This window comes from Mchenga conophoros, linkage group LG15, assembly GCF_057382185.1.
Source record: "Mchenga conophoros isolate Kocher_MC1m ecotype Shallow Benthic linkage group LG15, M_conophoros_male_GT1.1, whole genome shotgun sequence".
In the NCBI taxonomy this organism is placed as follows: domain Eukaryota; kingdom Metazoa; phylum Chordata; class Actinopteri; order Cichliformes; family Cichlidae; genus Mchenga; species Mchenga conophoros.
The window spans coordinates 12,105,831-12,120,332 of record NC_140540.1 but is presented as its reverse complement, the minus strand read 5'-3'; the positions used below and the strand labels follow the sequence as shown (position 1 = coordinate 12,120,332).

The 14,502-nt window shown below is 41.0% G+C and overlaps 4 protein-coding genes across 9 annotated transcripts in view; 3 read left to right on the top strand and 1 right to left on the bottom strand.

Annotated features, from left to right (window-relative positions):
- Nucleotides 1-2,407, bottom strand: part of mthfd1l (methylenetetrahydrofolate dehydrogenase (NADP+ dependent) 1 like) — a 47,349-nt gene extending 44,942 nt beyond the window's left edge. For both annotated transcript variants that reach the window (XR_014888514.1, XM_085246512.1), the window contains exons 1-4: nucleotides 2,025-2,407; nucleotides 673-757; nucleotides 364-414; nucleotides 205-258 (exon numbers count right to left, since the gene is read on the bottom strand). Coding sequence is in view for 1 of the 2 variants with exons in the window: in XM_085246512.1 (XP_085102638.1) it covers nucleotides 205-258; nucleotides 364-414; nucleotides 673-757; nucleotides 2,025-2,260 (426 nt within the window). In the remaining variant the exon portion in view is untranslated. The remainder of the gene's footprint in view (nucleotides 1-204; nucleotides 259-363; nucleotides 415-672; nucleotides 758-2,024) is intronic.
- On the top strand, nucleotides 1,779-6,444 carry LOC146557849 (syntaxin-11-like). 4 transcript variants are annotated; one of them, XM_085246516.1, is made up of 2 exons: nucleotides 1,779-1,873; nucleotides 5,093-6,444. In XM_085246516.1, exon 2 carries the CDS (start codon nucleotides 5,100-5,102, stop codon nucleotides 5,931-5,933), a length of 834 nt encoding a protein of 277 aa, XP_085102642.1. In that variant the 5' UTR covers nucleotides 1,779-1,873; nucleotides 5,093-5,099; the 3' UTR covers nucleotides 5,934-6,444. The 4 variants fall into 4 exon arrangements, with proteins under 4 accessions (XP_085102642.1, XP_085102641.1, XP_085102640.1 ...); XM_085246515.1 differs by lacking the exon at nucleotides 1,779-1,873 and adding an exon at nucleotides 1,887-2,230; XM_085246514.1 differs by lacking the exon at nucleotides 1,779-1,873 and adding an exon at nucleotides 2,622-2,869.
- Nucleotides 6,445-7,241: 797 nt separating this feature from the next.
- On the top strand, nucleotides 7,242-10,361 carry LOC146557848 (syntaxin-11-like). The gene is made up of 2 exons (XM_085246667.1): nucleotides 7,242-7,739; nucleotides 8,801-10,361. The coding sequence occupies exon 2, from the start codon at nucleotides 8,808-8,810 to the stop codon at nucleotides 9,705-9,707; it is 900 nt and encodes a 299-aa protein (XP_085102793.1). The 5' UTR covers nucleotides 7,242-7,739; nucleotides 8,801-8,807; the 3' UTR covers nucleotides 9,708-10,361.
- Nucleotides 10,362-10,778: 417 nt separating this feature from the next.
- Nucleotides 10,779-13,053, top strand: LOC146557847 (syntaxin-11-like). 2 transcript variants are annotated; one of them, XM_085246817.1, is made up of 2 exons: nucleotides 10,779-10,932; nucleotides 11,652-13,049. In XM_085246817.1, the coding sequence occupies exon 2, from the start codon at nucleotides 11,665-11,667 to the stop codon at nucleotides 12,565-12,567; it is 903 nt and encodes a 300-aa protein (XP_085102943.1). In that variant the 5' UTR covers nucleotides 10,779-10,932; nucleotides 11,652-11,664; the 3' UTR covers nucleotides 12,568-13,049. The 2 variants fall into 2 exon arrangements, with proteins under 2 accessions (XP_085102943.1, XP_085102942.1); XM_085246816.1 differs by lacking the exon at nucleotides 10,779-10,932 and adding an exon at nucleotides 11,033-11,334 and having other exon boundaries at nucleotides 11,652-13,053.
- Nucleotides 13,054-14,502: the final 1,449 nt, after the last annotated feature.

Below are 14,502 nucleotides of genomic sequence, written 5' to 3'. Positions count from 1 at the left end.
CTAGGTAGGATAAAACCTGATGATAAACTTAGATGATAAATGAAGAATAAACTGGAAATACTGAAGACCTGAACACACAGGCACCATAATCACATGCTGCACAAACATGAGAACGGTAATCATGTAGTGACTTACTAAACTTTGAGGGGGGAGGAAGAGTTCTCTATTAAGGGGAAAATTAACTTGTGAGTCACATCGACTTACATCATCTTCACTGCACTCCTTTACCAGACAAATCTGAGTGATGTTCAAACCAATCTGCGGACGAGGAGATAGGAGATCTTTTGTAGACATTACAAAAGAACAAAATGGCCAAGCTGAAGAAGAGAAGTCAGAAAAAGGAGAAGTGGTGGCGTGGATTACCTTTACTGCCATTTTCTTATTGATCTCCAGCATGCTGTCGTCTTCACCTGCCTTTGAGATAAAATGAGCACACTGAAACAACGCACAGAACCCTGATAATATGGAAAAGCTAAGATGAAACTTCAGTAGAAACAGATACCCTCAAGGTCAGGAGAAGATTAAAGCAAATTAGGAGACTTCTAGCATCAAATGTTTAGGCTACGCTTTTTCTAAGCATTAACAACACTTACCGTAAGACTGCTTACTACAAAATAAGACGGTGTGTTTGCACTCATTTTTTTGTTCTTTAACAGTATTCCCTTACAGTACCTGTAGAATGGCTAACAAGGGTTGAATTGCTGGGTTTCTTTTCTGCAGAGTCACAATTGCTTCTCTGGTGCTCTGAACCACTTTCCTACAAGAGAAGACAACCTGGTTAGAAATACCCATTAACCTATTAATGGGTACACGCAGGATAAAACACCCCCATCAGGAAAGTAGATAATACATAATTAAGTTCAAATATGTTCATTTATATAGCACCAATTCACAACAAAAACCATCTCAAGGTGCTGAATGCTGCAAGGTAAAGAAGCAGCATAACTATGGGGGGTTTATAACTACAGTGGCTTTGAGAATTCAGTGCAATGCAACAAGAAATCAGATGAAATGCGAGGAGGCGGCTCAGAAGAGAACGAACAATCGAACACATGAACACTGAGAAAGTACAGATAGTACACATACATGTGCTGAAACACTGAAAGCAGCACATGGTGTAACTAAATTTTCAAGCAATGTCTGCAGCAAACTATGGAGCTGATGAGAAGGTGGGAAGCAGTCAGGTGCTGTGTTTACTTTAATTCACAGACTAGCTTGTGAAATATGTGAGATAAGTATTGCTTAGGACCTATCAAGCCATCACTTTTTGTCTATTTGCAGGAATTTTCCTAATGAATTATGCATCAGGCTCTGTGGAGTAGAGTAGTAGTAATCCAAATATCAATAGTATCGAAACCAGAGCTTATATTGGTATTGGATCAACATTAATAAATTGTTGACCACTGCTCTCCCCTACATAAGATGCCTTTAAAAGTTAAATGTATCGGTATCAGTATTGGTATATGCAATATTGGCCCTACATTTACTTGGTATCGGATTGATACCAGAATTTGTGGTATGGAACAACCCATGGTCGTTTTCAGTGCGCATGCGGCAATATGCGGGCGGGCGGGGAAAAATGTTTACAAATACGTTAAAAGTCCAAAACTTTAAAGTTAAACTTTAACTGAATAAATCCTTTTTGCTAATTTTCTTCACACTCAATACAAGTGTTATAGATCTGATTGCATTTAAATGTTAGCAGCAAAACTAGTTAGCATCAGTCATCCACGCCTGCGTGTTTTTACTCGGTTCCTCATGTGTCGCATGTTTAGCAACAACAGAAAAGGGTTGCATCAGCTGGCTGGTGTCTCTGACACCCTAACCCGGGGACACGTGCAGAACTGGCTACTAGCCAGGGGCCAAAACGCCGGTGAGACCGGAAATGCTTACTACCTTTGTCACGTAGATAACCATCCCTCCAACGAACTTCGTTTTTTTAGCTAGCCGTTAAAACAATTTGTCATGACACACCACAATCAGACTTTTACTCTACATTGTTGTTGCTGCTGTTGTTATTTTACCTCACATGGTTGTCGTAATCAGACTCATCCCCCTTCTGAGATTGTACCCCAAAGTTACCGGTTAACTTCGGGTTGGTGCCGGTGCTGGAGGTAGCGCTTGCCGCTCGGAGGCTCAATCGACTGCTGGTAATGCCTATCGGTAGGCATCTTCGCGAAAACCCGGTGAATCTGCTACCCGGACGGACCTGATGTGCCCGGAGACTCATGTAAGCACTGCGAATAAGCGCCAACTTCATTGTAGTTTTATGTTTAAAAAAATAAACAGGACTAAAAATTGTTTCTTCTCCTTTCGTCTCTGGCGGCGGTGATTAGCCCGGTTCCTTGAAAGGAACAAAAAGAAAGTTGAGGTTGCAACAGGGTGCTGATGAAGGTGCGCTGTCTTCACGAGCAGTCGGAAAGATGAAAAACTAGCGGTCGGTGTGCTTTGTTTCCCCCCCATTCCCCCATCCTCCCACCCACAAATGGGCAATTCCCATAGAAAGAAAGGTCTTTTAAGACAACACATTGCGTTTAGGAGTGACATATGGATACCTTGTTGTTAGTGTGTATATGCCTCCGCAATATTTTGATTATCTAATAACGTGTGTAAACGCATTTGTTTCCTTCCTCCAAAGTCACTGGTAATATGAAAGACTGTTTGAATAAGACAATAAATGCTACATTTCTTGCAAGTCTAGATGCTGTTATTAAACCAGCATTTTAAAGTCATATGTTTTCATTTGAAAATCCGGGGTACACTTGAAAGCAGCAGCCTAACAAGAAGCGAATGCTCGCGACTACGCGAGTTCACGTGCTGAAGACCCTGAGAGGAGTTAGGTCATTGGGTTCAAAATACACCTCAGTCGGTAAGTTAACATATCCATCCAACCCAATGCAATAATGTAAGTGAGTAAAACTATATTTAGTCTCAGGCTCATTAAGAATCAACGTTTCACTCACTCAAACATACCTATTCACAGGAGGCCAAACAATCAGTATTAATAATCATTCCCTCAATTCATATGTCGTATTAGAATACTTTAAAACCAGGTTCCTTATCAGCAAACGCGTGTCAATATACTCCTAAACCAGAGCTGGCACTCTTCATTTAACAGCATGTGATAAATCAGGCTTCTATACACAGCGTGGGTTGGTGGCCTAAGTTGAACTGGTAAGTTTAGCGACATTCCTGTTCCCTATGATTGAAGCCTAAACCGTGCAAATTTGATGTGTGTCCGAAAGACTGCAAGTAAGGGATTTGGCAGAATATTAAAGAAAACTAATGTATCTATATATAAAGAGAATGCGTCTAATCTAATAGAAATTCCAGTGAGACCGGGTTTGCCCTTGTTGTGCAATAATAGTTCAAAAGATGGCAATAAATATACTATAGATAAGAAACAGTTAATATGCATTTTACAGCAGGAATGTTCATCCAAGTTTAAAGTTCTTATCTATGCTCGTACACCCCTTCCTACATCAACTATCCAGATAAGAAAACATTGTTTGTCTATGTGTGATCAACAAGCACCTAAGCTGTGCTTAGTTGTGGTTGATTTTGGAGCCAAAAAATGAGGACAGTGCTACAAATGCCTCCAGCAGACTTGACCTCCTCAAAATAGTAAAACCGTCGCCAAATACAGGGGTTGATTTAAACCTAACTAAATTGCTAAGGGGCATAACTAAGTGTGTAGTAGTCAGAAGAATTTAAAAAAAGAAGAAGAAGCTACTAAAATCCAAACTTGTTTGTGCATGTAGTTGTGGAAGTCATTTGGGTGTGGCTAACACACAAACTGCACAGACCTTGTTCTGCCTACTCTCATAGTGTAGGCTGCCCTCCCCTGGTGGCCGTGCAGATGAGCCGTGGCATCATTTTATTTTCCAGCCATTTAATTAATTAAATATTACAATCAAAATTTTAAAAAAGTAATTTAAAAAGAGCGGTTTAAACTGCGCATTATCTAAATTTCTCGTACCCATGTCTGATCCAGAACCATTTTATTTCTTTTGATAATTTGGGATTTGTAACTGATGGGAAATCTCATTGTGACAGAGACTCAGAGGATCAGGGGCCAGGAGAAAAGCTGCTGATGGTGAATCAACCGGTGATTCACCAGATTGTGTGTGGGAACAGAGAAAGTCTGGTGTGTTGATTTAAAGTCTAGGTCCAAGTTTATGTTTACAAAGCTGTCCTACACAACTGACGCTCCTGTGGTGCAGGTCAAGGTTGAACTGATCTGTCTTCATTCCTAAAGTCACATGACTGTGACTGAGTGTCGCAATTGTGCACCCTGACAAAAAGCACAGCAGATTTTCAGTTTTTACCTCACAGCCTGCAGCACTGGTAACACGTGGGACTGTTTTTTGTGCTCACAGTCCGGATTAGTAGACTTCAGATGATGGCCAAAGTTTGATTTGTAGAGATAAAGAGCAAACGGGTGAGGATCTTTCCTTTAATCTTGTCACTGTGCGCATGATTATTTGACCTTGTTGCATATGAAATGGTAACAGTGGGATTTTGTGGTTTGACAGAAAGTATGGGTAACTTATGAAATTACATGGTGATAGATACTGAGCACAGGAGGCAGTAATTTGTATGAGATGTAAGAAAAGATCAGATATGTCTAAGTTATCATTTCTTCTAAAACATTTGGGGTTTTTCTTAGATTTTATAGCGTTGGAACCATATATTTGTTGTGTAGCGCCAACGACTGAAATGCCTCTTAATGCTATCACAAGTGTACTTTATGCATTAGAAATATTTAGGCTGTTTATCCAAGATATAACTCTAACTTATATGCAGAATCTAAAGCTCGGTTTTTAAAGTCAAAATGAATCTCTCTTTGGTGAAAAGGAACATTGTTGACTACTCTTTGGATAACCTGTTAGGCCAGTGATTGGTGGTGGGTGGATTATACTTGAAGGAAGAAGGAAAACTATTTTCATCAGATATGAGAAGCAAGCAAGGTGCCAAGTGTGTTTAAATTCAAACATAAATGGTTCACCTACTTGAATGAATTAGCTTTACTAATGTTTGTTAAGTGAATAGAAAATCATCTTGACCTCTATAACCTTCACTTGATCTCCAGATCAGCCATGAGGGACAGACTGAGCCACCTGCAGGAAGTCTCCGGCGGCCCTGTGGAGCCAGTGGAGAATGCAGACTCCACTCTCTCCAAGTCCCTCAGCAAAGTCGACCTGGACAACAGCCCTGCTCTGGCAGAAATCTTTTCCCAGGCAGAAGGGATCCATAAAGACATCCAGCTCATCCGCCTGGAGGTTAAAAGGCTTCGTGAGCAGAGCTCCTGCATGTTCCATGGCACCTCTACTATTAAAAGGGACTCTATTGGAGCTGACATAAAGATGCGGGCTGAGAATGTTCTAGCACGCCTGCGTGACATGGATGGCATGGCGTGCAAGCTAGAAGAAAAACATGGTGCCAATTCTGCTGTGACGCGTATCGCCAGAACCCAGTACGCCTGCCTCAGTAATGGCTTTCGCGATGCGATGTTTGATTACAATGAGGCCGAGATGAGCCACCGTGAAAGCTGCAAAGCCCAGATCCAGAGGCAAATGGAGATAGTTGGGTGTGAGGTGACGGGAGAGGAGGTGGAGGAGATGATTGAGAAAGGTCAGTGGAACATCTTCAGCAATAACGTGGTGACTGAAGGCAGAACGGCACGTTCAGCTCTCTTCCAGGTTGAGAAACGTCACCAGGAGCTGCTGGACCTGGAGAGACGCATCAAGGGCATCCATGAGATATTCCTGGACATCGCCGTGCTGGTAGAGGAGCAGGGCAACATGCTGGACTCCATCCAGACCAACGTTCAGAAAACCGATGAGGGCGTGCAGGATGCTCTCTTCAAAATTGGCAGGGCCAAACGCCATGACCGCAACAACCCATTCAAAAGAATATTTAAAAAGACATAGCAGCTGAAGACACTTTTTGGTTTTTAAGCTGGCTCAGTCTCATCATGTGAGGGATTTGCTATTAAAGCTAATTTTGACTCCTCCCACATTCACAAAGTGTCACCACAGCGGATGCTTGATTTGGCTATTTTTTTTTTTTTTAAATGTTTTGTTTTTTGTCGGATACGCTTCCTGTTGCAGCCCCAAGGGGATTTGTCTAATTTGTGTCTGATGTTTTTTGTTTTTTTTTAAACTGTGACTTTGAGAAATATTTTTTTCCAGTTTCAGAAAAGAGATAAAACTCAATAAAATATCTGCTGTAGCTGAAGAAAGGCTGAATTATTCTTCAATTATTTGTAGTCTGACTGAACTGTTAAACTTTGGCTGGTTTTCAGAAGCCTTTCATCCAGACCCCTGAAAGGGAGGCAATAATACAGCATTTTAACAGAGATTTAATTTTATATAGGTTATGCAGGGATTACACTACTTATGCACTAATCTGTTTTACTGTCTTTTAATTACTTTTTTAATATTAAACGTTTTGTTTTATTCTTGTGTTCTGTGCCTTGTCTCTAAGTAAATATATTGAAATTTTTAACATATTTGTTTAAACATATAATCCACACAAGCTCATTTAAAAATTGACTAGATCTACTACACACATGAGAGAGCTGCTCCACATCGAAAGGAGCCAGCTGAGGTGGTTCGGGCATCTGACAAGGATGCCCCCTGGGCGCCTCCTGGATGAGGTGTTCCAGGCATGTCCCACCGGGAGGAGGCCCCGGGGCAGACCCAGGACACGCTGGAGAGATTATATCTCTCGGCTGGCCTGGGAACGCCTTGGTATTCCCCCGGATAAGCTGGAGGAGGTGGCTGGGGAGAGGGAGGTCTGGGCCTCTTTGCTTAGGCTGCTGCCCCCGCGACCCGGCCCCGGACAAAGCGGATGAGGATGGATGGATGGATGGATACTACACACATTTTACTTTAAGTCACTCTTAAAGAGGCAGACACACTGTTTGCTTTTTCAGGCATCTCTGAAACAGTAAAACCTTTAGTAAATACTGCCTATAGATTTACATTAATAAAGCACAACGATATTGTTTATTAGTTTCGTATGTTTATTAGTGTGTGTATATATAGTGCTTGAATGTCTGGAACCTAACCAACCTGTTAATGGACATAATTTATTGTGTGTTCTAGTCAAGGTACAGTGCAAGAAGCTGGTAAAACCACACAAGTCTGATCTCTCCTGCACAAACACAAGCCGGTACTGTGTAAGTCATTTGGGCGTGGCTGGGAAAATCTTGACGTGAGCTAAAATCAGCTCAGGCTTCACTCACTCATCTCGGAAACTGTCAGGTAGCCTACCGCGGCTTTTAGATATTATGGCAGTGGTTGGCCAAGTGTCGCCAATGCGTTTTTAAGCGCAACCCCCTTAAAAAAGGTGACCTCGAAGGTTCCGTGCCAACAGTTTTGCTTAATTGTACAATAAGATAGACGCCAAGTTGCATTTGGCACTCGAGTGTTACACACCCGCTGCTCACACCTTGGCGTCACTGCAAACCAAACCGACCGGGCTTCATTCCTCAAGTCACATCTCATCGCAGTTGCATGGCGAGGCGCAGTTGGTCAACTTGACAAAAAAGAAATAACACAGTAAAATTCCAGCTTTAGTTCCAGATATAGCAGCGTTACGCGTGTAGGGCCCATTGTTGTGCTCACGGCCAGGAGCAGTCGACATCAGAGCAGGAGGATGCTGCTGAGGCACGGCGGCCACCTGACAGCAACGTACAAACTTTGATATCTGTGGACATAAAAGCGAAACAGGTGAGGATCCTTCCTTTTATTTTCACGAGATTATTTCATCTCGTTGCTCATGAACGGCGAAGGAAGATGAAGTTTAAGTTATGGCCCATCAGACAAATGAAAAGTGATTTTAAATTTGTTTTTGTTTGGGGTTTTTAGTAGTAAACGAGATTTATCGTAGTAGAAATAGACACTAGCGTGACATATACACAGCCTAAAACCATGTCCATACATTTGTGGAAAAACGTACACCTTTCTTCCACAATTGTTTAATTTTTTTTTTTTACTATTATCGTTGTTATTTTACATTTTTATTGTACTTTATGATACATTGTGCCCAAATCAAAATATTTCCTAGATTAAAAGAACTCGGATTATTGAAACAAGTTAAGTGTTGAATACGTCTACCAACAAAACAACAACATGATGATAAGGACCACATGTATGTATTTATTTATTTATAATACACATTTAATCCACTAGATTGCATCTTAACTGGAAAATTGTATAAAGGCTGTTTTGATCAATGATATAGATTATCAGTTATTCTCAACTAGAAGCAGTGACAAAATCAGACAGGGCAATCAGGACGGGAAGGGTGTAGTGGCAGTGCCAGAAATGCCTTTAAATTATGTCACCACCGTCCCTTTTTCACACTATAAAGATCTTTTACTTAGACTGCTTCTCAGACTCTGACAAATAATTCTGTCTGTGAGATTTTAAAGTCAAAATGAATTTAGCTACAGAAAGATCCTAAGTTGAAGGAACTAGTTTGGTAGGAAGGAACACCTCTTACTATTCTTTAGAGAACCTGTTAGGCCAGTGATTGGTGCCGGGTGGATTATATGTAAAGGAAGAAGGAAAATATTTTTAACCTGGTATGAAACAGGTTAAAAGACAAGGTGTGAAGGTGTTTAATTATGAAAAAAAAAAAAGGGGGGGGGGGTGTCTTGAGTTGCTTAGTGTTGCACTGTTGAGAAAGGCCCCTGTTTATTTAGTCAGCTTTATCATTGTATGTTAGATCAACAGCAATCAGAGAGAGAGAAAAGCATCTTGACCTCTAACCTTCACTTGTTCCCTAGACCAACCATGAGGGACAGACTAACTGACCTCCAGGAGCTGTCCAGCGGCCCCATGGAGCCAATGGAGTATGCGGAGTCCGTTGTCTCTGACTCCTTCAGTAACGTTGACCTGGAGGATGAGTTGCCTCATGAAGCAGTGGTGTTTAGCGACAACAGCCCTGCTCTGGGCGAAATCTTTACCCAGGCACAAGGTATCCACAAAGACATCCAGCTCATCCGCCTGGAGGTTAAGAGGCTTCGTGAGCAGAACTCCCGCATGTTCCAAGCCACCACCACCATGAGCACCATTAAAAAGGACTCTAACACTATTGGAGCTGATATCAAGGCGCGGGCTGAGGATGTGCTAGCACGTCTACATAAAATGGACGACATGACGCAGAAACTAGAAGAAACGCACGGCACAAATTCTGCTGTGACGCGTATCGCCAGAACCCAGTACGCCTGCCTCAGTAATGGCTTTCGCGATGCAATGTTTGACTACAATGAGGCCGAGATGAGCCACCGGGAAAGCTGCAAAGCCCAGATCCAGAGGCAAATGGAGATAATGGGGCACGAGGTGACGGGAGAGGAGGTGGAGGAGATGATTGAGAAAGGTCAGTGGAACATCTTCAACGACAACATCGTGACTGAAGGCAGAACGGCACGCTCGGCTCTGTCCCAGGTTGAGAAACGGCACCAGGAGCTGCTGGACCTGGAGAGCCGCATCAAGGGCATCCATGAGATATTCCTGGACATCGCCGTGCTGGTAGAGGAGCAGGGCCCCATGATGGACTCCATCCAGAACAACGTTCAGAAAACCGATGCTGTCATGCAGGATGTCCTCTTCAAACTTGGCAAGGCAAAACGCCACGACAGCAAGAACCCGTTTAGAAAGATGTTTTGCAGCTGTTTTCCGTGCGTCGACTAATCGGTACAACAGGATGACCCGGCAAAGACAATGTCAGCTAGTTCTTAGGATATTCAAAATGTTCGACGTGTCACGAAAATGTTAGTTTCACAATAATTTATCATCACGGTCTTTGTAGTTACTGCCTAATATTTTCTCAGAGAGTAAAATAAAGGTTTGAGGAAAAGGGTTCAAACTGCTTGGTTTAAATGTAAAAATTCTTGGGTTAAACTTCATAAAACTCTATTTATGTAATTCCTTGATTTTTAATGTCTGTAGTAAGGGTTTGAGACATAACCTGTGTCAAATAACAATGACCTAGGCACGATGCATACTTGAAAACAAACGGTACGTGAAGGTATTTTTCAGCTTGCTCAGGTTACACATTTACTAATAAGTAGCTTTCAGATATTTTTATACAATTTCTGAAAGTTCCATTAAAATAACCTTGAAGAAATGTTTGGTTTGTCACTACACATCTTAGCACTAATACCATGGATGTTGTGGTTGAAGTAAAACAGAGCGTACCGGTAACGAAGCAGTTTAACAGGGATATAATTTCTGCAGGGATTGTACTTGTGATGCACAATGCACACTACCTTATTTTGACTTCTGTATATTAAAATGTTTTTGTCTGTCTTATGTGATTTCTCTTACAAGTAAATATTAAATATATTAAATATAATATGTCTGGGTTTATTTTTTAAACATACAATTCACATTAACACTAATATTTTAGAAGGCCTGCTATGTTCTTACTCAAACACAGAAAACTGGAGAAAATCTGGACTTCCAGCTCAATGACAGCTGCTCTTTGTCATGATGCGTATAACGCCATTAACCAGTTGTTTAACCTGCACACAGGTGCCGTCACAAAACAAATAAAGCTGCTTATTACGTGTTTTTCAAGACGTCTAGTCAAATCCCTTTGTTTTCTTGTTTGTTTCCTTAAATTTTCATTAATTCTTGTTTTTGGGCATGTCATTTACCAGGAATGCCTTCTTACTTAATCCATTTGCTTGATTCGTGAGTTGAAACAGTACTTTAGGAGGTATTATGTGTCGCAGTGGGAAGGCTTAAGTGACTCACCTGTTAAAGGGCCGGCAATCACACACAATGCTGAAAAGAAAGTAGACGGCCAACTTCCTTCAGTAGATTAAACACATACTTGCTACAAAAATGTCAAATGAGACAAGCTGAAAGGATTTACTTACCTTTTCTGTAGCGTGGTGGCCGTTTAAAGAAGGTAAGATCATTTGATTTGTGAGTCTAATGATTTGGGTTTTTTCATAGGAAAAGTGTTGCCACCTGGAGGCAACTGGATAATTGATGGGACTTGCTGGCTATTTAGTTTGGGCTCCACTCTACAGGCAACTCGAGGGGAAGATATGATTTCTGAAGACTTGTTTAAGTCTTTTATTTTTAATTGAGGCAACTTTTGAAGTGAATGTTGTTCATTCGAACGGTACGGAATAAGGAAATTGACTTTCTGAGCTTATGACAGGAACTTGATGAAAAGATACCTGCCATCCAAAAGCACTGCAACTTGTGGAGTTGACAGACCTAACGTAGAGAAAGTACTTGGATAAATGCAGAAACCACCATCCTATTGCAAAACCTCAATTTAAATGGAAAAGTCTGCTTTAAGGTGAGAAGGTCCTTGTTCCTGGTTTAAATTGAGAAATTCCTGTTGGTCACTTAGCTGTGACTGCTGACGGGAAAAGGCTACTGAAGATAAAACTAAACTTACGTGCATCAGTTGCATCATCAGTTTTTAAAACAATCTTTCTAGATGGCTCTTAAAGTTCCCCCCTTACTAAATTAACAAAGCACAATAATTTACAGCCAAGTGATCAGATTACTCTGTTTCATGTGTGTCATCACTTTGAAGAATGTTCATGATAATCATTTTGAATTATGGATTTTATTTATTATACCTTTTACTTCTTTTTTTTAATACACTAGTCTCTCAGGCAGAATGCGGGACAGGTTGGAGAGGCTGCAGACCATTAGAGAGGAGCAGGAGGAGTACGAGCCCGGATTCTATGGGTTTGAGTATGATGTAGACAAGGGAACTTTGTCTCATCAAGCGGTAATATTTGAGAGCTCCTCAGCTACTGAGGTCATCCTAAAGGAGGCTGAGTCAATACGCAAGGACATCTCCCTGCTCCACTTGGAGGTGGCACGTCTGCACGCCCACAACGAACGATTTGGCACCTCTGTGCGCCGCCTGACCCTTATTAAAAAGGATTGTGACTCCATTGCCAGAGGGATCCAACAGCGGGGGGAGGCTCTGTACGCCCGTCTACAGGTCCTGGGTAAACGGAGCAAAGAGCTTGAAGAGAAAGAGGGCCCCAACAGTGCTGTTAGTCGCATTGCCCGTGCTCAGTACGAGTCACTGACCTGCGCCTTCCACAGTGCTATGACTGACTACAGTAAGGCGGAAGAGGTTCAGAGGAATACCTGCAGGGTGAGGATCCAGAGGCAGGCCTCAATACTGGGGAAAGAAATCACTGATGAGCAGCTGGATGCGCTGGTGGACAAAGGTGGTGAGGGCTGGGCGGAGCTGTCCCAAGGCCTTCAGAATCAGAGTGTACGCTCTTGCCGCACTGCGTTGTGCGAGATCAAAGGCAGACACAAGGACCTGGTGGAGCTGGAGGCCAGGATGAAGGAGATCCACGAACTGTTCCTCCAAATGGCCATACTAGTGGAGGAGCAGGGATCCATGCTCAATAACATTGAGGCTCATGTGTGCAACACTGTGGAATATATTGAAAAAGTCCACGTTCATATGAAGAAGGCCATACAGTACAAGAGGAAAAACCCTTTCCTCCAGTGTTGCCCCTGTCTACTGTGCTGGAAAAACGACCAAACTTTTTAGGACTGTGTTTGACTTAAATGATTGAAATTCTGATTAAACATTTAACTATTTACGTAAAAGATATGGAACTAAACAAAAAGGAAAAAGTAATGTGCAATATTTTGATGAAAGACGATGGCACTAAGTGCACTGAAGACAGTTCTTCCCTGGGTAGAAACACAATGTATTTCTGTGAAAGGGAGTAATTTGTAAGCTCAAAATTTATCAAATTACAGATAATGTTATGATCACAGAATTTACCCCTGTATGTATTTGAGAGAAGTTTTAACAAATTGATGTTTTAAGTTGAGACTGTTATCGTGTTCAGTGATGCACAAAATAAACTATAGCTGTAGGAAAAAAAGATCTGCTAGTTTTTCCAGATTCTTATTTGACACCCAAATGATCCAGACATAATCACAACTAACAAGAGCTGTACTGTGTAGCTTTTAACTAAATGTCATGTCAGACTGAGATAAAACTAAGTTATATCAGTAAGAGGTGCAGTGAGTATGATGTAGACAAGGGGACTTGTGTGTACATTTCTCTTATTACACTGGCCCAAGATTATTTTGCGTTAATGTAACAAAATGATCTAATCCATTAAGGTTTTATTTTTGGTACTTTCTGCTAATCTGTAAATTTATGTTTAGATTTAATATTTAAAATGAGCACTGGGGTGGGGAAGAAAGATGATATGGATTACTTTAAATGTGGCATGATTGTTGGTGTCAAGTAGACAGACTATTCTGTGTCTTTCAAGAACTGCTGATGTACTGGGATTTTCACACACAACTACCTCTAGGGTTTACAGAGAATGACACATGATGCGTGTACTTTTCTGGGTGAAAATGTCTTGCTGATCCCACAGGTCAGAGGAGAATGGCAAGACTAAGAACAGAAATTGTAAACTGAGGCTACAATCTGTACCTGCTTACTAATAGAAGATCAATAGAAGATTGGAAGAATTGTTTGGTCTGATTAACCCTCAATTTCTTCCACAATATATGGTTGGTAGGGCAGAATTTATGGTGAACAACATGAAAGATTGTTCCATCCTGCACGTATCAATTATTCAGACTGCTGCTGATGTAATCAACTAATTCCATGAAGAATTGAAGAAGTTATGAAGGAAAAAGAGGGGTTCATGTTAATACTAGCAAGGTGTACCTAAATGGTGAGTGCATATTTGACATATTCAAGCTTCCATCTATCATTTTCTTCAGCTTATCCGGTCTGTTCAGCATCCTAAGCTTTAAATGTAATATTTAGATGTACCTATTAACACTTAGTATTTCAATTTAAATTTCATTTTTGAATGTAAGATCGAACATTCGCTGTTATTTGAAAAAAAAATTGCTGGAAATCTGCTAAAAATGAGAAAAACGCACCCTGAATCTTTGTATAATATTTGGAACTTTTTGGAATTAAATCCTGTAGTTATTTCAAGAATAGCTCAGTGCACAAGACAAGGCAACAACAGCCATGCGAATAGATGCAGTCAGTTTCTACTCCACAAACTGTTTAACAAACTAGATGCCAAACTGAAGTTTCCTATCTCGGCCATTTGGAGTCAGACTGTGTGCACGTCTAACTGCTTTTTGCTTTTTAAAACTATGCATAATAGCTTATGTATGATCAAAATTCAAAGTTTAATTTCCGTACCAGTTAGCAGTATTTAGATTTTATTTTCAAAACAGTTTAATCTCAAAATAACATTTCGAGTTCAGTCTCGAAATTTCATCTTTATGGTCAAAATGAACAATAATATTTATTTTTTTTCTTAATGTGGCCCTATACTATAGTTTTTTTGTTTTCGTTTTTTTCGTTTTTCAAATACAGAATGAAATATCCCTGATGGCGCCTGTCCCGTTAATGCCCCACTCACTCAGATCCACATACACCTAGCAAGACTAGCTGTCATTCAGTCTCCGAAGTTTCTACGGACTTTATTTG

Excerpts from the sequence above, each read along its gene's own strand:
- LOC146557849 (XM_085246516.1), top strand. The coding sequence starts at position 5,100 with ATGAGGGACAGACTGAGCCACCTGCAGGAAGTCTCCGGCGGCCCTGTG.
- LOC146557847 (XM_085246816.1), top strand. The coding sequence starts at position 11,315 with ATGGAAAAGTCTGCTTTAAG. Across the intron at positions 11,335-11,651 it reads ATGGAAAAGTCTGCTTTAAG|TCTCTCAGGCAGAATGCGGG; the intron begins GTGAGAAGGTCC and ends TTAATACACTAG.
- LOC146557848 (XM_085246667.1), top strand. The coding sequence starts at position 8,808 with ATGAGGGACAGACTAACTGACCTCCAGGAGCTGTCCAGCGGCCCCATG.